This window comes from Aptenodytes forsteri, unplaced genomic scaffold, assembly GCF_000699145.1.
Source record: "Aptenodytes forsteri isolate BGI_AS27 unplaced genomic scaffold, ASM69914v1 Scaffold227, whole genome shotgun sequence".
Classification (NCBI taxonomy): Eukaryota; Metazoa; Chordata; class Aves; order Sphenisciformes; family Spheniscidae; genus Aptenodytes; species Aptenodytes forsteri.
In genome coordinates this window covers 4,699,735-4,722,574 of record NW_008795365.1, presented here as the reverse complement: position 1 = coordinate 4,722,574, position 22,840 = coordinate 4,699,735, and the positions used below count along the sequence as shown (strand labels likewise).

Genomic DNA, 22,840 nt, shown 5'->3' with positions numbered 1-22,840 from the left:
AATACCCTGGCCGATGGCCCACGCCTGGAGACGACACGGGAGTTGTCACAAAGCCACACTAACTCTGAATGAAGTGTTTCCCACTGCTTGAGAAAAAGACCCTCTTGATATAATTCTATTACAGTTTTAAAAATCGACCTCAGGACTACAAGTTATTTTTGAAACCAATCTCACTTAGAACTAAAATTCCTTTCCCCTTCAGCCCTCGCCTTCCTGAAAAGAAGCAGCAAAGTAGCTGGGAATAGGCTGGCCTATGAGGTAAATAAATGAAAAAATAAGATTTTAATTACTGGAAAAAAATTAATCTAGTTTGATTTTATCTCACCTGAGAAGATGAGAGCTAGAGCAATCTACAAGCACTGTAAAACTCCTTCTGAAGCCATCTGAAATACTCCATGATTTTCTCTTGACAACTGGTACTGGATGGCCTATGCCAGAAGACCTCTTTCAGTGGTTACAGAACACCTGCCTTTCAGCCTGAATTTGCTTTTGGCTGGTTTTGCCCATGAGGCTTCACGGAAAAACGTGTAAGTCCTAAGTACAATGGCGTACCTGTTGGAACCTGATGTCCATATCAAACGCAATTGGGTCCCGTGGGTTGCAGATGACAGGAAGGGCATATTGCTGGCCGGGCGCAGCAGTGCAAGGGATGAATTTCACAGTGTAAGTACCCGAGTAATCTCGTACCTGCGAAAAGATTAGAGAAATGAGCGTTTCTCCGCAGTCTCTGAACAATCACTTTTTCAGCTCACGTTGCCCCTGAGGCCAAGCTGAATTCCCAGCAGCATCCTAAACACTTTCACAAACTTGGACATTGCTGTTTACGATCATGGTGCTCTACCTCATGCAGGAAGCGTGTGCACCAGCACCGCCAGCGCACTTCAGCAGCATAGGCAAGGCACCGACACGTGCTGTCTCTCCTCTACTTCTCTGTAAAACGAGGACTAATACAGAATACCTACTATCAGGCCTTTGAGGGACTGACCTTGCCACGGTGGTGGTGGGAACCAAACATGTCAATGTCCAAATCCAACATACTAAATCTCTCTGAAGAGAAGATGATTTTGGCTGGATTTTTAGTGAATGCAGATGGCTCCTTTCCTGCCAGCCCAGCAAGAGCTGCGTAACCGGGCTGTCCCCCTCTCACAGAAGCAAGACACTTTTAAGCAAGCCTCTTCCTTCTGCCCTATTAGAGGCACAGGCTGTGGGGCTGCAGTAGTTCTCACTGACTCCTGAGCTCAGCAGAAGCTCGGCAGTTTTGCCACATGCAGGGAAAAATCCAGCTTCTCATAACAGCAGCAGCAACTCCTGGATCACAGGTTTCCAGCAATGCCGAGGGAGATAACGTTAAGGCAAATTCTTCAAGAGAGGCCACAGCTCCAGCACTGGTCTGCTCAATGAACGGTGCCGCCTAGCGCTAGCGGGAGCACGGGTTCAGGCCTCTGGACTCAAGCTCCAGGGACACCAGGGACTTCTGACTGTTCATTACGTAATGAAAATACGTGACCGCATCCAAATGAGTTGATGCTTACTGATCTTATAGTGCTGACGACTGCATGGAAAGTGTGTTAAAAACTGACATTCCCTTTGCTTCCCTAAATTCAAGTCTGAACGCAAACTCACAGCAAAGTCGGAGATAAAACTCCACTGCTGCACAGGCTGGTGGAAGGTCGGCTCGCTTCGTAACAGACTGAGTGTAAACGTGAGGCCAGGGTGGTCAGCAGACATCACCATTGATGCCAGAGATGTTCCTGAAAGAATAAAAGGCAAATTATAATTTGCCATAATTAATACTGATGCCTGGCATGGTATAAAATCAGCACACAAAAGCAAAGAAGCAAGAGAATGGAAAGAAATTAACTTACACCTCAGAAAAGAAAGTGCCTCAGTTATTTACTCCCCTTCTACACTGAGACAGACCCTTTACCGTGATATCTTTCTCCTCTGCCAGGTAGACAGCACTACAGATACGCTGGCTAGCACAGGTGGACAGGCTGGGTACGCACCTGGGTGGGACATCACCAGCTGGCCCCGGAAACGAATCTCTGTTCGGAAGTTCACCACTAGTCGCCCTTCATCATTGATCCGCATACTCATGGGATAGAGGGAGCCTAGGGAGGAAAAGCTGATGATTTTACCACTAACGTTTCCCAAATGCATTTTTAAAGGAAGGCTCTTCATATATTTTCTGCATTTGGAGATCTGAAACACTTTACCCAAACCCTGGTGCTCTTCACAGATGTTAAACCCTGTCACACTGATCGTTTTGAGACAGATCTCCAAACCCACCAACTTCAGAAGAATGCACTCATTCACACCTGCCAACGGTTCGATCCATTAAGGCAGATTTTCTTTTCCTCCCTTTTGCTGACATAAGACCAGACTCACCTGCAGTATATCCACATATGCTGATATAACAGAGTGCAGGCGGGAGAAAGAAGGGGTCTGGGACTTTTTGTCACACGGACACCAAGGCTGCTCACTGCAGTAACGTCCCTTTTGCAGGCACTTCCCCTGTGTAAGTACTTCTGTTGCCCTGTCACTGTGTACCATTTCAGCACTGGAGTCTATCTCTCCATAAGAATGTCTGCTTTAGAGTTGGTCTGTGCGCTAATTTATCTCCTTTTTTATGGACGAAAAGCAGCATGCAATTGAGGGAAGATTCAAAACATCTACTTTAGTAACATACGGCATTGAAAACCAAACATAATTACGTAATTGTCCTTTGGGTGTGTGTTTTAACTGAGGGAGTCGGCGTGCTGTTACTGCTTTTGAGATTCTCAAGGCTAAAAAGTATCATGTTATTGACCACACGTCTCCCATCATCAGAACGTTGAATAGGATGGAGTTTAGAAATGACGGCATCTGAAACAGCTCACCTTGGAGCTCTGATTCAGGAGGGCTGCCTATCCCATCTTTCCACAGGATAGCCGTGTCGTACACAAAGGTGAGTCTCAGTTCAGACTGCAAATCAAAATGTTGCCAGCCACCAATGGCAGCAGGGGAGTGGAAGACATAGGAGACATAGAGAGGCACCCGCAGAGTAACGTACGACTGCACCAGATTTAAGACCTGAAAAACATTGAGCTGCCGGGTTACTGCGTGCAACCTGAAAAAAAAATTACTTTCACTGCCAACCTTGCATTCTCATGAACGGCACTGTTTAAACCTAAGCGAAAAAAACACAGAAACATTTTCCATCTGTTATTATTTCCATCACTATTATTTCAGGTCCTGCAAATCACCTCACTTGATAGTGTTCTCTACTCTTCGCCAATTTAACATAACAGGGTTTGCACCTCTCCAAAATAAGGACCATCTAAGATTTTGTTTTACCTTGGAATTGAGAAAAAAAAAAAAGCCTTCAAAACAAACTCCACAGAAATTGAAGGTGGCCTAAATTAAAACTCCAGATGAGAACCACCAGATTCCTTAGGCATTCCAAAATCAAACACAAATTTAGAAATGAGTCCTGTAAGTAACACCTACCTTTACAATAGATTGAACTCTATGGATTACGGCACCCTGAAACACTGCAATTTAAAACTACGGTATTTAAAACTATGGTCTGAGTTAAGAAGGTCTTTCTCTACCAAGCAACTAACAAGCAACCACAGAATGGGTGGCCAAGCAGATAATTAGTAAATAAATCTTCTTTGGCCACTGAGCATCAATTGAGAAGGTAACAGTTGAGCACCTACGGAATGGGAAAGCACCAAGCTGCTGAGCCAAGGCTGATTCAAGGTGAAGTCAGCACAGAGGCTCTACAGCCCCCTGGAATTTCCCCTAATGTAAGTGCAATTGCTGTAGGGCGCGTGTGCATTGGGTTATTTTCCAAGTAAACACAATGTGCTGTCAGACACTGCACAGGGGAGCCACCATGACTGCTCTGTGATCGATGTTGGTGTAATTCGTATCAAAGACCTGAAACGATGGCCTGTTTTACTCAGGAAAATTACGTGTGTATTTGTTCCTTATCAACCAAGCTTCTGTTTATAACATCTCACCTACTTGACAGCTCTGCCTAAAGCCCAAACACTGTAAACCTAAATTAGAGCTTCTAATTAAAAAAGTGTTTGGGGTTTTTTGTGAAAAAGCATTTTTTTATGTAGCCTTAGAACACACATCCAGTGTCAATAACATACTTTACACATATGGTTTACTTCTATAAGGCAATAAAATTGTAGCCTCTTCTTTGAATATTCTGCTACACGGGCTTCGGGTGATAGCACAACACACAGTTTGGAAAAGCTCTTTGAGTCAAAAAAGCAGAGTTTCTAAAATCCAGACTAGGAGCAACAGCAATGCATTAGGCTGTGCTCAACTACCGGGAAGATGAATCACGTCTGTGCACAGAAATACAGTGCAAAGGAACAAACCTGTACTTCAAAAAACGTTTGTGCTAAGGGAAGACGTATCAAACTGCCTGCATAGTGACTAAATCCTTTCTCATGCAATCCTTAGTAAAACTTTCTATTGGACTTGTGCTTCCAAAGCCTCCTGTTGAGAGAGGAAGGCGCTTCAGTGCCACGTACCTGCCCATCTGTGCCAATGGAGCCACTGCAGTCCGTCAGCAGCTCAGACATATCGTAGTAACTGTTGAACTCCCAAAGGCAAGCCTCGAGGTTGAGGTTCTGGTAGAAACGCAAGGTTTTGGCAGACCGCAGAGCACTGCTGTACTGGTAAGGTGACGTTTCTCCAATCACTTTGGGGTTCTTAGTTTCCTCTGTAATAAACCCATGTTTGGTCTGGATCTCATTATAGTCTAGTAGGTTGGAGCATTTGTGGTGTCCCACACGAGCGCCATCCGGGCTAAGCGTTAGCTCAAAGTTGGATAAGGGGCGCGTGGAGATAACTGGCAGCATTCCTAAAACATAAATGTCACATGACCCATTAACATCCTGAATGGAAATGAAGTATTCATTAACTGCTTGTGAACACGTTTTTAGAGCTGGAGTCTGGAAACATAGGAGCTAAGGATGCCCAGTGTTTCATCCATACATTAACCTTGCAATTAGCAGGTTGTTCATTAAACATGGATTATTCATGGTTCTGCCATAATGCAGCAAACAACTGAGGAGACAAACCTGTGGGACAGGAAAAGTCCAAAGCAGCGTATGTTAATTAACTCTCACCACTTGATGCTTACCATCCATATGGGGCATTGTGACTGTTAGTCGGATCAGATTGCGATGGTCAGGATCATCTGGACCCGTGTAGCGAATTTTAGCTGAGAAAGGTTCTGCTCCTACTGTTCCTGGGATGCGAGGTTGGCAAAGACCTGAGCAAAGGGGAAAGACAGGTTGTAAGATGCCTGCTAAACTGTGTCGTATCTGTGTTAAGCAGCTTGGAGACGTCTGTCCACAGAGCTACTTGAGAAAAATGTAGAAATATCAACATGCTAATTAGGGAATTCCTCACAGCCCATGCTGCCTGGTCTAACTCCTAGGGCAGAGAAGTGCTTTTCCGGAGAGGCAAGGGCAGAAGTATGGAAACCCTTCAATGCCCAGCAGCGGCTGAGGAACCTGACCTCTTCCTGATAAGGATTTGTTCTTCCTCCCTAGAAATGGGGAGACAGCAACTTTACACCAGCATTTACCTTGGCAGCCATCACTTACTGAGGTGAAGGGCCGCACGGTTCACAACCACACCTGAGCTCTTGCCACAAAAAACAGGCTGCCTGAGGGAAGCCAACATCTTACAGACAACAGGTAACTAAAACACATAAGGGCAGTTTGTGCCGTTCTGCAGGGTCCACCACTCACACCAGAGAGGTATTTCAGGTTCGTTCTTTTTCTGTGTATGACTGATGCAGAGATCATTTCAGATTCAATTACACAAAGAACCGGCACTTTAGGAGCATAGCGGTAAATCCACAGAGGAGCTATGGTGCATAATGGCCACTTTAGACCTATAAATCTAACACTTAGGAGCCTCAGGGAACCTTGAAAACTTCACAGGCTACTACCTAACTTCCTAACGATGGAAAGTCTCAAGGGAGCTACTTTTCAGCCACTGAGCATGAACACAACTGCCTAAAACCTTGATGGATTTCAGACCGGATTACATGCCCAAAAGCTTCCCTTCCTTTCCCAACTTGTGATCTTAACAAAAAATACTTCCTCTATCCACAAGCCTTGTCTTGTTTTGTTGACAGGCCACCGCCACTACAACAGGACCATCACTAATACCCTGGTAACACAAAACTTTTTCAGTTCTTCCCACATAGTTCAATCCCACCCAGGGGTTTTGCACTGCAGCTGGAAGAGATGGAGGTGAAGGACTCCATGTAGCAGAGGAGATGTAGCAGAAGGACTGAACTGCACAAAACACAGAGCTGAGGAAGCACAGCATGACCCACTTGCATAGTCGGTGAGCTTCTCTCACCCAGTGAGTATTTAATTATAGAGCCTAAATGAAACATTTTAGTCTAAAGAGACCATTTTGTCCCCTTGAATCCCGAGATGCAGTAAAGTCAGGCTCCTGCTTTAATTTGGGCAGAATAGGACTTTAAAGTAACTCCCAAGTAACTGTTCTAGTCACTAACTGATTGAGCAAACAGATGCATTTTCCTCATCAGAATTTCCGACAAAAAGCAACAGATTAGATATACACATCTAGATACGGATCACAGTTAAGAAACCTGAGGGATGTCGGCTAAACCCAGAATTAGGATGTCCCCTTACCTTCTGAAGCATGGCCTAAGTTCTCAGCAGAGTTATGCATGCAGTACTGCAATATCTGAATTTCCCGCCCCCAATCACGCCCCCACCCTTTTCCAGCACCTGTATTTTAACTGTCTTTAGTCTGCAGGTCTTTAGACAACATCAAATTCAATACACCTACAATCTGCTCTCAGTTTCAGTAGCTGTGTTGTTTAAAGTAAAAACACATGGAAATAGAGGTGTATTTGAAATATGTATATTGAGAAAAGCAAAGGACCCAAGACTGGGGAAGTCAAACTCTGCTCTATTTACTAGTCAAATTAAGTGTAAAAAAATCATTATCACCATACACCCACCAATCTTTTACACATGACCTATGATGGGTGCAAACTCTTGAAACACCAGAGCTGATGAGACGGTTACGAGACGCTTTTGCCTTTCACTAGCAACAGTCCCATATGTGTATGAAAAAAAATTAACTAATATACGAGCACTAATGCCCTGAAACAAAACACCCCATAGCAGACCACCATCAGCTGCAAACACTACCTCATCTTTTCCCAAGAAAGGCTGGCTAATTCCCATCATTAACAACTTACCTTCCTCTCTGTTTACTGTATAAATTGGACTTAGCAGCTCCAGACCTGCATCACCATTGGCATTCACAGCTCGAGCTGCACACTGAAGCCTGGAGCCTGCCTGGAAGTATATAGAGTCCAGGGAGATGGATTTGGTGCTGGTAAAAAAAGTGTTGGAGTCCACTTCCCTCATCGGGCTGGTGACACCATCACTCCCACTTGGAGCACTGACAAGCCAGCGGTACAGGGTCAGAGTATCATTGATGTTTTCCGTGGCGCAGATGGATCCGGTTTTGTCGTAGTCTGAATACTTGGGATTGCATGCCTATGGGTTGGCATTTACACAAAATAAAGGGGGTTATCTATTCTTACCTACACCTGCTCCAGGCAAGCAAACTGTTAAGCATTATTCTAACAGTACCGTGTTTATTACTAAAACTGTATCAGCAAAATAAGACCTTTATGCAGGCACCCTATTTTCCCCTTAATTGAGGGGATATCAATTTAATTAAAAATTAAATTTAATTAAAAACAAGAACAAACAAAAACCCAAACCTCAGGTGGTAGTGAGTTGTTGTTACAATTCACGTGTCACCTCTGACAGTGCAAACCTGGAAAATGCTAGTGCTAACTCCAAAAACTGAACTCTTCCTGGACAACATCAAAGTCAGTTCTCCCAAATTCAGACACCCTAGCTTGAAAAATCCCAGTGTGAAACCACTCTAATAATTTAGAAACTGTTAGAAACATAAAATGAATGGCCTGAATTCATACATCCCAGCAAAGAGCTGCCAAGTTACAACTGCACCCTCCCCAGCAGTCTGTTGCTGCTCCCACAACAGAATCAAGCAGGAGTGAAGATGCATGTGTGCTTTTTTCTAGTGCAAAATTCAGCGCTTTTTTTTGTTGTTGTTAGAATCATCCTTCTGCTGACCTAACTCGGAGAACGAGAGCTTCCAAGAGAGGGTCACTAACATCCCTAACCTGTGACAGCTCTTTCTGCAGTGAGTGTTTCTTGCTGACCTAAATAGGCCTTTGGTACTGGGCTGTGCTGTCAAACTGATAACCAGTTAGGTCAGCAGAAAGACTTATGCAAGTGCTTCCGACACAGTAACAGCCTGCTGCTTTTAGTTGTCACTTTCCAGAATTGAATACTTTTTCAATTTTCTTATATGGTCCAGAGCACGGAACGAGTAAGTTGGACCAAAACCTTACCGTTACACAGACCACAGGGTAGCCAGTTGGAGGGTGTGGATTCTCTTTGCTTTTAGCAGTATCGTCATACATCAGAAGTGAGACAACCTGGGGCACAGCTGGAAACGTCACATCTGCAACACTGTCCATTTCTTCAATGTACACAATGGCTTTACTCATCTGAGTTGAGAGAGAGAAAAGGTTATATATACTGCTGAAAATGAGGAATGGAAGGAGAAGAAGTAGTGCCTGCAACTTAATTTCTTCCACCAAGCTCATTCTGCTTTTACCCGGGATTCTTTGATGAAATGGTGACTTGTATTAAAGAAGATTCACTCCTCAGTGGTTTTTAAAGGTTTTCCACTTAAAACCTGTTCACCAGCAAATTAAGGAAGAACTAATTCCCCAAACACTAGGAAAAGGGAAATAAAAATATTCCAATTTTTCTTTAAAAAAAATAAAGTTAGCCTTGGCGAACAGTCACACACCCCCCCAGTTGCTCACTCACTCCCCATCTTCAGCATGGCCGGAGGAGGAAATAGGATGAGAAAGCTCATGGGTCCAGCTAAAGACAGGGAGATTGCTTACCAATTACTCTAACGGGCAAAACACACTCAACTTGGGGAAAATTAATTTGATTTATTGCCAATTAAAGTAGATTTGGGTAGAAAGAAACAAAGACAAACATTAAAACACCACCTTTCCTCCTCATTTTCCCATGCTCAACTTCACTCCTGACTCATCTACCCCCCCAAAACCTTGCCACAAACATGAAATGCAAAAACAACCCTCCAAACTCTCCTAAACTAATTCCAGAGACCATGCAGTAGCTTCAGCTTGCACATCAGTTTGATCTTACTTGACAGCCAGTTTAGGCTTTTACCAACTTAAGTATAAAGACTGTGTGTTAACTTTAGAGCCTCTGTTTTTAAAACAGTGGCCTACAAATTTATTAAGGTATAATATACATGATGTAATGGATCCCAGGGCCATAGTTTCTCTGCACGTAGTAATTTACTGTATATAGTATTGAAGTAAGAAGTTGCTAGTGTTTGCGTCAAATTAGATCTTAAATACAGCCCAAAATGGCAGGCGGTGCTCTCCAGACCTGTAGTAGCTCTAACGCTTGCTGTGCTCTCCTCTGCTTCACCAAAATAAAGGAAGAAATGGGAGACGAATCTATGCCCATCTGCCCCCATTCGTGCCTTCCTCCCTGCCCGCAGACCTCCTGCCATGGGAACGGGTGAGAAGGCCTCACGGAGCTGTACTCGGGCACGCGAAGTGACGCAGAGCACTGATCAGAGCACCACAGCAAGGCTGCAGCCGCTGCCGGCACACATCTCTCCGCACACGTTTAGAGAGGGACCAACGCAGTCTCTCTGTTGTACGGGGTCTCTAGCAGCCAGAGACACTATTAATACAAACAAAAACTGCCGATCGCAGCCTCTTGCTTTCTTTTTTTATATTTTTAAATCTTTTGATGTAATGGGAAAAGTCAGAGGAGGTTTCTACAAGCCAGTTAGTGCACTATACTTTCCTAATATGTATACCAGTAACTTGGAAAGAATGAGAGAGTTCTCCACTGCTAAACTCTCTGTGAAGCATACAGTGGGTCACACATAAAATTTGTAATTCAATGCTTCTAGACTTTGTTCAAAGTGTGTGGATTTACAGCTAATTTATACCAGTATTTAGACAGGTATGCGCCAAACTAACCACAGGAGCATATGAATACCAGGCTGTCACGCAGGCTGTGAGTACATGGTTTTTTAGACGTTTTTATAGAAATGAAGAAAAATATCATTACAAACAGCAACTTTTGTTGTCAGCAGTGGTTACCTGTGTCTCTGCTACCATGTTCTCATCAGCTTTCAGGTAGACAGTAAATGCTTCTCTCATTTCTCTTATGCCGTCATACAGAATCTCTACTTCAACAAAATGCTCAGTTTCTCCTTCTCTGAATTCAATATCTGATTAAAAATAAACCCCAACAAATTAATGCAAAATCAAGAGCCAAACAATTGTTTTCTTTGTCAATTGTGTTCAAGTAACGTATTCTGTTGCAACAACATGTTGTTGCTCCAAGTAAAAGGTACTAGCAGACTGAGCTGTTAGCATCTGTTCTTCAGCACAATTACCAAAAAAACTAACCCACTTCCACTGGGCAGAAAAAATAAATACAAGTTGATATTGGTAACTTGTTGGAAGACTTAAAATAATATAAAAACATAATATCCTGACATGATTTTGTACCAAGCCAACTAGCTTCTTCCAAACGATTCCTGGACACAGTTCAGAATTAACGTGGGCCAGGGAGGCAGTTTTCATGCAGAGACCCTGCTTCAGTGGTAAAGCAAGTTCAACAGAGTGGGCCTGCATGCCAAGGAATGGTCCCAGGTACATTATTATACCAGGATGGATACTGTCTTAGGTGCCATTTGCAGTGCATATTTAAGCAGGATCCAAAACACTGCACTTTGAACTGAAAAGTCAACATACTTGGCATGAGGTCTTTAGGAGACATGTTCATCTACATGAAATCCCAAGACAAGAACAGTCTATTAGAAATAGGCATCTGTGGTCCTCCCTCCAGAAACCAAGGGGAGATTGTTATTTCTTGCTAAAAGTCAGGAGGAAGTGGTGCCCATTTTTCTGACACTAGCCCTTAGTCAACAGCACGAATACTCAAGAAATGAGAGACCTTGTGTGTTCATTTTACTCTAATTGTATTCAAGGTCATACCTCCTCGGGAGACACTGTAGAAGAGTTACTCCTCTAGGCAGTTTGCCTAACCACCAGGCTATAACTGTTCCTGTGAGGGTGACACTCCATCAAAACCATGTCACTACGAGGAAAGCAAAATCCAAATGCAGTGGGTCGCAGAAAGAGAATATGGGTCTGCAACCTTGAGGCTTGGACTCTTTCCTGGGAGATGGGGGACCTGGGTGCCAGCTCCCAGGAGTGGGATTTTCTGTGAAAAGCATCCCACAGCTGGCAACTCCTTACTGTAAGTGCTTAGGGCAGATCTCTCTTCCATACTGCAGGATGATGAAAGCAGAATAAATCTAGACAATTGCCTTAAAATAGCAGAACCAGGAATTTAAGCATATTCCTGTATCATCTTAAGCTGCCTATCATAACAATATCCTAACCCTCTGCCACCTCAGGGGACCTGAAGGCAAAGCTCAAGAACCAAATTCTGCTCAAACACATGACTCGGGCAGAAAACAACCCGAGCTAGGCTGAACTTTCATTCTTATGAAGAAATCCTGAGTTTGCATTCCGGGTTAGGAAATTCAAAGTAGCCCAGAGCAAACAGGATCCCACCTCCAATCCAATGCCTTACAGGTCCCACAATTAACTTGGAGAAAACCAAAACCAGACAATACTCAAATCTCCCATTCCAAAACACACAAAGCGAAGCAGGAACTCCTAGTCTAAAGTGCAGTACTTCAGCTCCCTGTCCAGCATTCATTTGCAGGGAGGCACTTTCCAAACTAATGTTTCCCATCCCCACACCCAATGAAGCCCTTACCTTCTGACATTGGATTGTAGTCTTCCCCTGAGGTGGCTGAGCCATCCTTAGTGTGCACTCTGACAACAGACACTTTGGAGCTATCACCAAGGCGTAGAACACGGATTCTTACTAGTGCAACTTCTCCAGGTTCCTGAGGCTCTTGAATGCTGTGTTTTATTTCAGAGAATTTAATCACTGGTTCTAGACAAGGAAAAAAACCACAACAAAAACCTGAACATTAAAAAAACCCCCACAATAATTTACTCATGTCAACTAGACCAAATGCAAATACCTTATCTGAGAGTGGATAGTCCAAAGGAAATGAGAAGGTCATAACAAACCTGAAAATGCAAAGTGATTGTCTGGCTATTAATTTATTTGGTTTGTTGATTGTTGTCTGGAATGATCGAAGTGAAATATTTTGGAAACTGGAATTCAGATAGAAGTTTGTCGCTATTATTAAAAGGAGACTACCTGGTCCCCTGGTGATTGCTTTAGTGAAATCTAGAGTGGAATATTTAGAGATAAAATATGTTTAGCTTTTGAAGAAAGCAGTTACTTTTATAAGTTATTTATTCTAATGCCTTGTCAAAGGTATGGGATAAATCTAATTTTCTTAAATGACTCTCTACAACTTGTAAGGAGTCCATTTTACAGCATTATCAAGTATATTATGTTCTTTTTCCTTTTTTTTTCTTTTTGTTAATTTGACCCAAGGCATCCATGATTCTTTCAACTTAGTCAAATTTATGATATTCTTATGAAAGCAACACATAACAGAGCAATAAACGGAATGGAAATAAACAAGACAATTTCTCTTCCCATTAGTCCACAAAAGGCAGAGCCAGTGATGTGTCCAGAATAGATTAAAAGGGTGCAAATTCAAAACGTAAAAATAAAATACTTGATAGTTTTTTGAAAAACTTGGTACTGGGTACTTTGAAAATTGTTGAAGCAAACACTGAATGGAAGTAGTGCCATTTTCCCATTTGCAGCTACATAATATAATCAACAATTAACATGAAACTCACTGTCGTCTTCATCCTTAATCTTGATCACGGTCTCTTTCTGATCCCCAATGGAAGCACCAAATGTGGAATCACTTTTTGGTGTTCCAAGCACCAATCTGAATTCCTCCTCCTCCTCATAAATTACATCATTCTCCAGAGTTACCACACAGGGCTTCTCCGTTTCTCCTGCAGAAAGGTATGAAGCAAGAACAAGACATTATCTTCATAGGAGTACGAAAGACCAGGATAAAAACACAAAACAAAACCCCCACACTTTTTCAGGCTTGCCATAGAAAAGACAGTCTCAAGAACACGGAAGCAGAGACTAGCGCTGACTGGCACACTTTTTTTTTTGTTGTTGTTGTGTTTGAGTCAATCGCTGCTAAGGAAAAATCCCATGACTCCACCACGATAGGAACTAAGCAGCATCCCTTGCGGCATTCAGCAGGGTGTTGTATGGCAAGGAACCTGCTGCTCTGATTGTCCTCTGCTGAAGGCACTGCATCAGTATTATTCCTGCTTATTCTCATGAACAAGTGCTGTGCTCAAAAGCGTAGCAGAGGATGTTCAATGTTACTGAATTCTTTATTGTCCAACTTTGGCCATAAAAACCTTTGAAAGTGCTGCTGTCATAGTCACAAAACTATTTGTTAAATAGTCCTGTGCCACCTTCTTCATCCACAGAAGCTCAACTGGCACAACAACTCCCAGAATGTCCTGGAGGTCTAGCTCTTATTTGCCATCAGATTACTTGTAGACAAAAGTAACACATTATTTTCTAACTCCAGTGGGAAAAGCTTACCTGGGAGAAACACCACTACAGAATCATCTGTATTTGGCCTCTCCTTGTAGTCCATCATAACTTGGGCAGAACCCTGGCGAGTATAGCAACGCACTGTGGACTTATGGTTAATGTCACCACTTCGATAAATGAGGGCCACCAGCTGTTTATCTTTTTCATTTGCCACGTACATTGGTTCTTTGAACTGGACTTTGGGTACTGACAACAGAACAAGTTACACAACTTGAAAAAGACCCTCACACATGGGCAGAAAATATTAACCACATTTCTTGATTAAAAAAAAAAAAAGGTCATTTTCTTTAACAGCATTTTATTTGCTAACCTTTTACAATAAACTGAAGAAAGTTCAGATTTACACATGCTTTTTAAACACAGAATTTGGCTCTAGATGAATTCAAATACTTTCCTGGTCTACAGCAACTAATTGCCAACTTAGTACTAATTCTGTCACCAGTCTTCTCACAGTAGCTAAGACTTGGCGATTTTTTTAAAAACAGCATTTGAGCCACTTCAGAGCTGTGGCATTATTTTCTATAAAGCAGTCTCTTTTCCCTTTGATACAGAGAGGAAGTAGGTGCACGGTAACACAAGGGCAAAAAGGGGTGATGACCAGAATTCCATCTCCACTGAAGTCAGTATCATACTTTGCACTGGCTTCAACAAGTGAGTATTTCAGAGTGAAACTGTAACTGCTCTTCAGAGTTCTGTCTGAGAACAAGCTTTCTAAAACAATACAGCTTCTTTAAGTCTTTGAAGTGCAGTGAATTTGCAGAAACCTGAGACTGCTAAAAGTCAGCTTGGTTTATTTAGCAAGTGCTGGAGAACCTGTAAATGGCGCTGTGTTAAGTGTTGTTTACTTTTAAAGTTTTACACCTACCTTTTTTTTCCCCCCTTAATGCTCCCCTAGAAGAGACAATACAGTTACAACTTCATGCAATAGCAATCTGCATAATTATTTGAAAAACTTTGCTCCCTACAATTTTTGGTGTTCAAATAACTACTAGGGAAAAAAAAGTTTAATCCCTATGGTTTCTCTACCTTCAAAATGAATATTCATTCAAACAAACAGCCTTAATGCACCAGGCATAAACAAATGGACTTTTAGCTCACGGCACAGTTCCACTATGATGTTAACTTATCCAAAACAGTATCTTCAAGTACATAATGAGAAGGAAGACAAGCCAGAGTAAAGAACCTGCACTATAGCCCTATGTTCCAACTACAGGTGTAGCACACAGCTGTGAATCTTTATAATGTAGTTGGGGTAAATGATATATCACAGCTCTTATACACATAGTAATTTATGCTACTGCCAAAAGAGCTCTTCCACCTTCTAAGTGCACTTAAGACACTGAAATGAAAAACCTTGGAAAAACTCCCCCACCCCTTTTATACTTACAGTCAGTGACGGTGTCATTGATAAAGACAGTAGTTTTGCTAGGCTCTCCAAGCACTGCATTTGCGGGCATGCAGAGAACTAGTTCAAACTTCTCTGGACCTTCCAGAATAGGCTGGCCCAAATCATCAAGGATGGTCACTCGAAACACTTGCATGTTGACTCCCGGTGTAAAATCCAGGTTACGGCTGATGCCCACGTAATCAACTCCAGCTGTTTGGGAAGCAACAAGACTTGGATGGTCAGTTACTACTATATGTTAACATGCACTTGTACATTTGCGAAATGTGTTTGCGGCTGTTTCTATTGCTGTCCTGGAGAAAATTTAATTTAGATTTTTGTCACGTGCAAATAAAGTTGGGAACAATGAACATACAGTGCAACACACACACAAATACATTTACTCTTTATGCCATCAGCACAACTAAAACTTGTTTAAGATCCCTTAAACCGCAGAGTAACAGGCTACAGCCTCAACAACACGCAACAGCCCTGATGTCCACAGCAGTTTAACCCTTTTGCTCAACTCTGGACTACATACCTGAGGTTTTACTTAGCTATTTACCTTTAAAGAAGCAGATGTCTGTCCCAGAATAGTTCCAGCTGTACCCTAAGAAAAAGTGTCTTGCACTAGGCTAGATCACTGAGCTTGAAAATCATGCTGTCACCACTGTCTCGTCCCTAAAAGAAGCAGGCAGACTGACTGGAGGTGAGAACACCTAGAATGACTTTTTTGTGTGTGTATGAGACTATTCAATCTAAACTGGAAGATGTATAATGACTTCACTTCTTCCTTCTGCTTGTGTCCCACTGTTTCATTGAGATTCTATTTCCATAATTTTGCATTCTTTTTAACCAGAGTGTTCCTCCCTATCCCCTTTTAAATGTTCTACGCGTTGCTTGTAATGACAGCAATTCTTTCCCTTCTTTGTCACAGCACGTTGAAGTTTACATACTTAAAAGCAACTGAGCCTTTTTCTTTTACACATCATTATGCAGCCTCTGGATTAGAGGCAAGGAACACTTGCCTGCGTAACAGCTGACCTCCCTGGTCGGCTCCGTGCATCATGAAGAACTACAATTCTTGCACAGGTTTTGTTCTTCCCTTAAGCAAATATTGTGTGCGTAGGCATTTCATATACAACCATATTAATATTTTTTGGGTGCAAAACGCTATGAATACTTGAAACTAGGAAAAGATTTAGTGAAAAGAATTTTCTTCCAGATCTCCTAACTAGGCTTTAACAGAAGTGATTTTTAAAAAAACCTATAAACACAAGATTAGAAATGCAACATTACTTTGCTACTTTATACACAACACAGAAAATCCTGTAGGACCCAACTGTATTTCTTCACCTGAATAGTGAGTCTTTACATATTCATCACATACATTGTCTATTTTGCTAACCACTTCTCTGTTCTTCAGTAACTGTAGTCAAATTCTATTTCCACATATGTACCTTATAAGTTAATTAACTGTTCCTTCAATCATACATGCTGCATTACTAGTCGCTGTAATTCTTTGTTATTTTGGTAGCAAATCTGATTAAGTATCGCATACATATTAAAAAAGACAATTTTGCTTTCAGCTTGATTAATACGAAAATTTCTGAAGCCTTATCTGTCTCTTGCCAGTGTGTCATCAATTTGTTGGACTGAACAGAGAAATTCTCATTAATGCAACCAATTTCCTTGACACCCAGCAGCTGTAACTGTTCCTTAAAATTAATTTAGCAGTTAGCAAGTCAAGCAACATATTTAAACAGCACCGCAAAATTTTGGCCAGCCTAAGTATTCCCAAATTCTGATAGGGAAAATGACTTTTTGTTGGGACTGAGGAGTAAAAATGGAGTTTTACAGAGATAGTCACCAGATTTTGGGTGTTTTGGGTCAGTGCTGGACTGAGAAAATCCTTGGAGGTCACACTGGTGGTGCCTTCCAGAGTTTCTCTCCACAGTTAACTGAGAGACTCTAAAATCTCAGATACACCAGCTCTCACAGATAAAATATAGCTTCCTTGGCTAATGTACTGATAGCATCATTTCAGGGCAACTGCAGATTTATGCTGTAACTTCAGTTTTATTCCATGGAAACACAGTGCTATAAAGACAATACTCTCTCCTTCACTCCAACTGTTTCTCCCAATGTCTGCCATCAGTTAAGGTGCAAGTAAATTAACGATCATTTTGTTCACATCCATTCTGCAGTCTCCATCAGAAAGTCAGTGAGCTTAGCCGAGCTGTCCTTGCCACGCACAACTGGGACACAAATATTGTGTTTTCTACCTGATAAATCCATGTCTGATGTCTTTTACTTAACTTTTGCACCCCGTATATACACTGAAGAGAAATAAGAGTGAATGCCAGATATCCCATTTTCACACTCACATACTCTAAAGCAACCTGAGCAACATTTTTATGAGTAACTCACCCTCTGCTGACATTGGTTCTGTTTTTCTGGAACGCACCGTGACAGAAGCTGCTTTGGACAGATCTGTTCCAGTCCTCCAGACACGAATCTGCACGTAACCAGCACTTTCATCCACTCGATATTCAGTGTTACCAAAGTACAAAGCAGGTTCTAAACACAGAGAGAAATGCACATATTTTTGAAAGAGCCTCTTTTGGCCTGCTCTTGTGCACGTGTATATTTAGTGCTTAAACTCTCCAGTCTGACTTCTAGTGCTCAGACTCTGCAGTTTGACTTTTAATATGTTAACAGCTGGGGGAAAAAAAAAAAAAGCATTACCAATTTCCCCTGCAAATCCCAGTAACATCTACTGTCCACTTACATAAATATTATTATGCACCTGCCTACCACTTAATGTAAGGGGTTTTTAATCCTTTAAAAAACAAACTAAACAGTCCTTGAATTAAGTAAATAAAGTGTTATATCTATATATTTTTGATCTTATCTGCAGCTGACAGAGATCTTCCACAGCCAGCTATTTAGCCAGCTATTTAGCTTATTGGCTGTTTCTCTTCCCACCTGAAGTAAAATAGCCATTTCAAAAATTGTGACTATGTAGCATAACACAGACATAAGACATGGGATAGTTCTTCCATTATATTTTTGTTAAGCAAACCAAGGCAGAATTTTTTTTTTTTAAATTTACTATTAAAGGAAAAATACACCTAAATACACCTTCCCTCCTCCCTAAAAGATAAAGGCACTTTGCAGGATTTCAAGAGTTTAGACTTTTTTTTTTTTTTAAATTGTTTTCAAAGCATACATTTGACATCCTCTCCTCCCTAAAAGATAAAGGCACTTTGCAGGATTTCAAGAGTTTAGACTTTTTTTTTTTTTTGTTTTCAAAGCATACATTTGATATGGATGTGGCAGATTAAAGGGGTACCAGCTGGTTTTTTTTTAGGTGAACTTTTTTTTTTTTTTTTAATTGTTTTCAAAGCATACATTTGATATGGATGTGGCAGATTAAAGGGTTACAAGCTGGTTTTTTTCTTCAGTGTGGTAAACTGACTTTAGTTATTCATAGGGAATACAAAAAGGTGCACAATCCAGGTCATGGAAGAGGTCAATATTAAATTGGGTTTAAGAGCAGACTCTGTTGTTTAGTGTAAGAGATCAAACATCACAAGACTGTCTCAAACTAGCACCAATTTAGCCACCTTTCTGAATACCCATCAAGAAGAATGAAGCAGCACACACTGGAGACATGTTATACCTGCTGCTTTTACTAAGTAATGGATAGAGTCTGCTAAATTCAATACATGGCCTCCTTTACTTTTGTCACCTAAACAATAGTAGGCTTTATCTTGCTATCAGTATTAACAGAGCCTGACACATTTTTCCTGTGTTGCATATTACTACTAATCTATATTAACACAATGTAGAGAATCTCTCCAGTACCACAGCAACATTATTTCAGCACAATAGCCAGTATCTTCTTTAGTAGAACCGCCGCAGTTGCACAAAAGCCTGGCACTCATCTAATACGCTGCATTTCTATTGTACCTCTTGGGGAAATTCAAAGAACTCTGAAAAGCTTTAGAAGTCATGATTGTTGTCTCCTACAGCTGGGGAAATGGAAGCTCAGAGTAAAACACCATGGTCCATAAAGAGTTTTTAATTTTTGGCTACCTGATGTTTTCCAGAGCTATTTATTACTGAGCTTAAAGCCAGTTTTACAGAAGGGACGGACAGTTTCAATGTCATTGAGACAGACTCAATGTGCCAAGCAGAGCACAGAAAAATACACAGGCTTTTCTATATAATGTGAAGCAACTCAATAATAAAAGTGCCTCATCCTAGTAATAATTTCTTACATTCTGGATCTCACCTTCCCAAACCTAAATAAATGTTCTTTTGTGAATGGGGGAGAGTATTTAGCTAAGTTCTTTTCTCAACAGGGGCAGACAGCACTGCTCAGCTAATTGAGAATTTTATATTTGCCTAGCGGCACTATCTGCTTCCTCCATGTACATATAAAAACATCAGAACACCACCGGGCCCATACCTATATAAATATTGCCACTTCAGCTTGCAGGCACCTTTGGATACATACTGTAATTTTCTTGAGCCACTGAACTGTGAACCTTCGCGTTGCTTTACCATGAGAGCAAACCCTGATAATCACAAAGACTTGCTGCAGAAGCAGATGAGGCCTTCAGCACACAGTATTAAGGAAGGTACAAGTGTTCCAGGCAGGACTGCATTAATATTTATTTTCAACCTTTTGATAGATTACCTTTAAACAGGCTGAAACAATTCCTTCCTTAGTCAGCCCAGCAGGACGTCTGACAAAGCAAAGCTTTTGCATGCAAAACTCTAGAGAAAAGTTAGAGAATGAAACCAGACACTGGATGATGGGTTAAATAGTTAACAAAACACAAAGCGCTCTGAAAATGCGGGGTTTTGCGGGACAGATCTATTCATCAGGACTGCAGGACTGACTTCTAGCTAAAAATCACAGCCTTTGGGGGACTGAAGGTGTTGGCTTTCTTCTTGAAAAATTATTTTTCAATTCTTGAAGTATTTTTGTGTTTTAAGAAAAAAGGTATCACGACTGAAAGTCAAACTGAATATCTCATTTTATGTCAGTTAAATACTTCAAGCTGTTTGCAAGGAAAATTTTGCTTTGCTTAAAGCAGTACCCCAACACAAATTTTTCTCCCCACCTTCCTCCCACCCCACCAATCAGCAGTTCTAATGATCAGTTATCTGCCAGTTTTGGCAATTTTCCCCCTGCCGTGACAGGTAAGAGTTTGAAGATGATCACGTTCCCTTCCCACCCGCTATGCAGTTTTTACTATTGAAGTCTTCCCCACATGGCGGGGAGAAGAGTTGCAGTCTAAATATCCAAACTTACATGCCTTTTTGTCGCAGCTAATGGATTATCAAGTGACTAATGATGCCCTGTGACTTGTTACGGTTCTGTTTAACCAACTCGAGTAAAGCACAGAAAGAGTAATTCTTCACAAGGCAATGGCAACACTCCAAGTTATATCGGTATCACTGGGACCAGGATCCTACTTCAACTGTGTGGGCAGAAAAATCATTGGGGTCCCCCACCAAGAGTGGAAAAATCATTTGGAAAAATACAACTTGACAAAAACTGTTACAATTTTGGCCACATTTCATGAAGATGATCACTGCAACGTATTTACTCTGGCAAGAGTAGTCAAGAACCTTTGCAATGAAAAGAAAATTATTTATACTTTTAAAAAAATTTAAAAATATTTGTAATATAGTATCATCTATTCTTTTCCCATTCCTTCTTCCCCTCTGAAAGAACTGTCCAAGATTCTAGATTTAGTTTAAAAATTAGACTGGTTAATTTTCTCTATTTACATAGGAATCTGCTTTCAAATATCAAAAGTCCATCAATTTCCCTTAGGCACAGCTTAATGGATTTTCAAGTACAGGTTGCAAATTCTTTTGAAGTTTTAAGAGATCAGGTAGTTCAGCCTATTGCAGTCCACGATAACTGTCTTGAATTGGCCTTTAAATACCAGCCTCCTTAACTGGGAGGGTAACTTCCCCCCCCCCTTGAATGTGTATACTGTGTCTACAACTATATGGACTGTAACATTATAACTTCAGAAGTCAGTGCTGCTCCTTTTGATAACAAGCTTTTTGTTTTGAAATATGGCTTAAGGAAATGCAATAATCAGTCATAATATTATTACAGTTATCTTCCCCATGTCTATTATCCTTACCGTAATTTGTCATCTTAAATTGTGCTAAGCTTTTTATAATTCTCCTGCTGAGAGAACTTGAAATGCTTGCTGCAATGATCCAGTTTCTCAATCTTGTTGTATTACCAATGAAAAATACTAAGCAAGCAAATACTTTTGTTCATTTCCAACACAAGCAGATGAAAATAAGATTAAAAAAAATAAGTATCTCTATAATTCTTTTTTTTTAATCTTTCAGATGAACCTGTTTCCCATGTAACTATAATACAACAAGAGAGAATTGTTCCTTGGATACTGTGACCAGTGAAATAACAGCATTTTCTGTGTCTTCAGAGTTTCTGAATGTCCAATCTAGATACACCTACTCTCCCAAAAATAGTAGGGGTAACAAACATCAGTCGATGGGCTATTAAACATACAGGTCCAGCCCTCAAGGAAGATGACACTTGTGACTCAATTATTACAGTGAATTAATCACTTGTCTCTGAAACGCAATCCCTTCTTATCATGGAGCCCAAAGATAACCTCAGTACCCTTTAAATTCTACCTAGGCAGTATGTTTTAAAGACACATACCTTATTTAGGATTTCAAAAGCTGAAACACCAAGTCAAAAAAAAAAAAAAAAAAGGGAAAAAAGAAAAGCAGTTTTAAAAGTGGAGGTCATTCATGTATTTATACTCTTCTTTTCTTTCCCTCTTAGGATGGTCAGTGAAAAAATTATTAAATAAATTACTGAACATTTAACTAAGAAAGCAGAACAGCATCTGAGCTAACTGGTAATCTTTAGTAAACAATAGTGATTTCAATCATTAAATGCCATAAACTATTAATTTAAAATCAATTTTCCTTCATAAAATAATAGCTTTACGTGTTAGTTTGGCCTGGAAAGCCAGCCAATTTTCTTTTTCTTTTTTTTAAGCTGTGGTCCTGAAACCTGCTCGACCTGTGATGCCACTTAAAACACACAAGCAAAGAGCTAATGTGGATTTCCGCTTGCTTAGAAAACCACAAGCTGTTTGCACCTATTTCTTCAAAGCCATTTACTGAACAACCAGGCCCTTTGTTCAGCTAGACATGGACAGCGTGCTCCCAGGCGCCCACATTACAGGAAAACGATACACAACTCGGAGCTTACCCGTTTAGCATCAAGGGTCTACTACAAAACCTGCATTGTTCTCTGGCTTGGAGAGACCCTAGATCAAAGACATTATGTCTTGACTATTAACTTGCTGTTTCTTTTTCTTTTTAATTCTTGAACTAACACTTTATTTAAATGTTACTATGATGCTATGAGAATGTGGAGTAATAATTAGTTTAGAGATATTTAAGTTTCAAACTTTTTCATGCACTAAGCTATATGAAACTGGTAACTGAAGACTCTTGAGACCTAATAATGAGTTATTTCTAGGTTTTTTGTGCATGTAACATGACTCTGTGAGGAGCTATGGATCTTCACTTGAGGCAGACTGTGGCAGGCCTCTCCTTATGACAGTGACAACAAAATTTTAGGACTTTCTTC

General features: G+C 40.9%; 1 protein-coding gene across 1 annotated transcript in view; it reads right to left on the bottom strand.

Moving 5' to 3' along the window:
* Positions 1 to 552: 552 nt before the first annotated feature.
* The window catches only part of FREM3 (FRAS1 related extracellular matrix 3), a gene marked incomplete at both ends in the record, with an annotated part of 60,428 nt that continues 38,140 nt past the window's right edge, over positions 553 to 22,840 (bottom strand). The window contains 14 exons of the mRNA XM_009280281.1: positions 553 to 687; positions 1,624 to 1,751; positions 2,007 to 2,111; positions 2,880 to 3,072; positions 4,536 to 4,867; positions 5,150 to 5,281; positions 7,265 to 7,568; positions 8,459 to 8,617; positions 10,277 to 10,407; positions 11,973 to 12,155; positions 12,986 to 13,150; positions 13,767 to 13,964; positions 15,166 to 15,375; positions 17,593 to 17,742. Of these exons, the coding sequence (XP_009278556.1) occupies positions 553 to 687; positions 1,624 to 1,751; positions 2,007 to 2,111; positions 2,880 to 3,072; positions 4,536 to 4,867; positions 5,150 to 5,281; positions 7,265 to 7,568; positions 8,459 to 8,617; positions 10,277 to 10,407; positions 11,973 to 12,155; positions 12,986 to 13,150; positions 13,767 to 13,964; positions 15,166 to 15,375; positions 17,593 to 17,742 (2,525 nt within the window). The remainder of the gene's footprint in view (positions 688 to 1,623; positions 1,752 to 2,006; positions 2,112 to 2,879; positions 3,073 to 4,535; positions 4,868 to 5,149; positions 5,282 to 7,264; positions 7,569 to 8,458; positions 8,618 to 10,276; positions 10,408 to 11,972; positions 12,156 to 12,985; positions 13,151 to 13,766; positions 13,965 to 15,165; positions 15,376 to 17,592; positions 17,743 to 22,840) is intronic.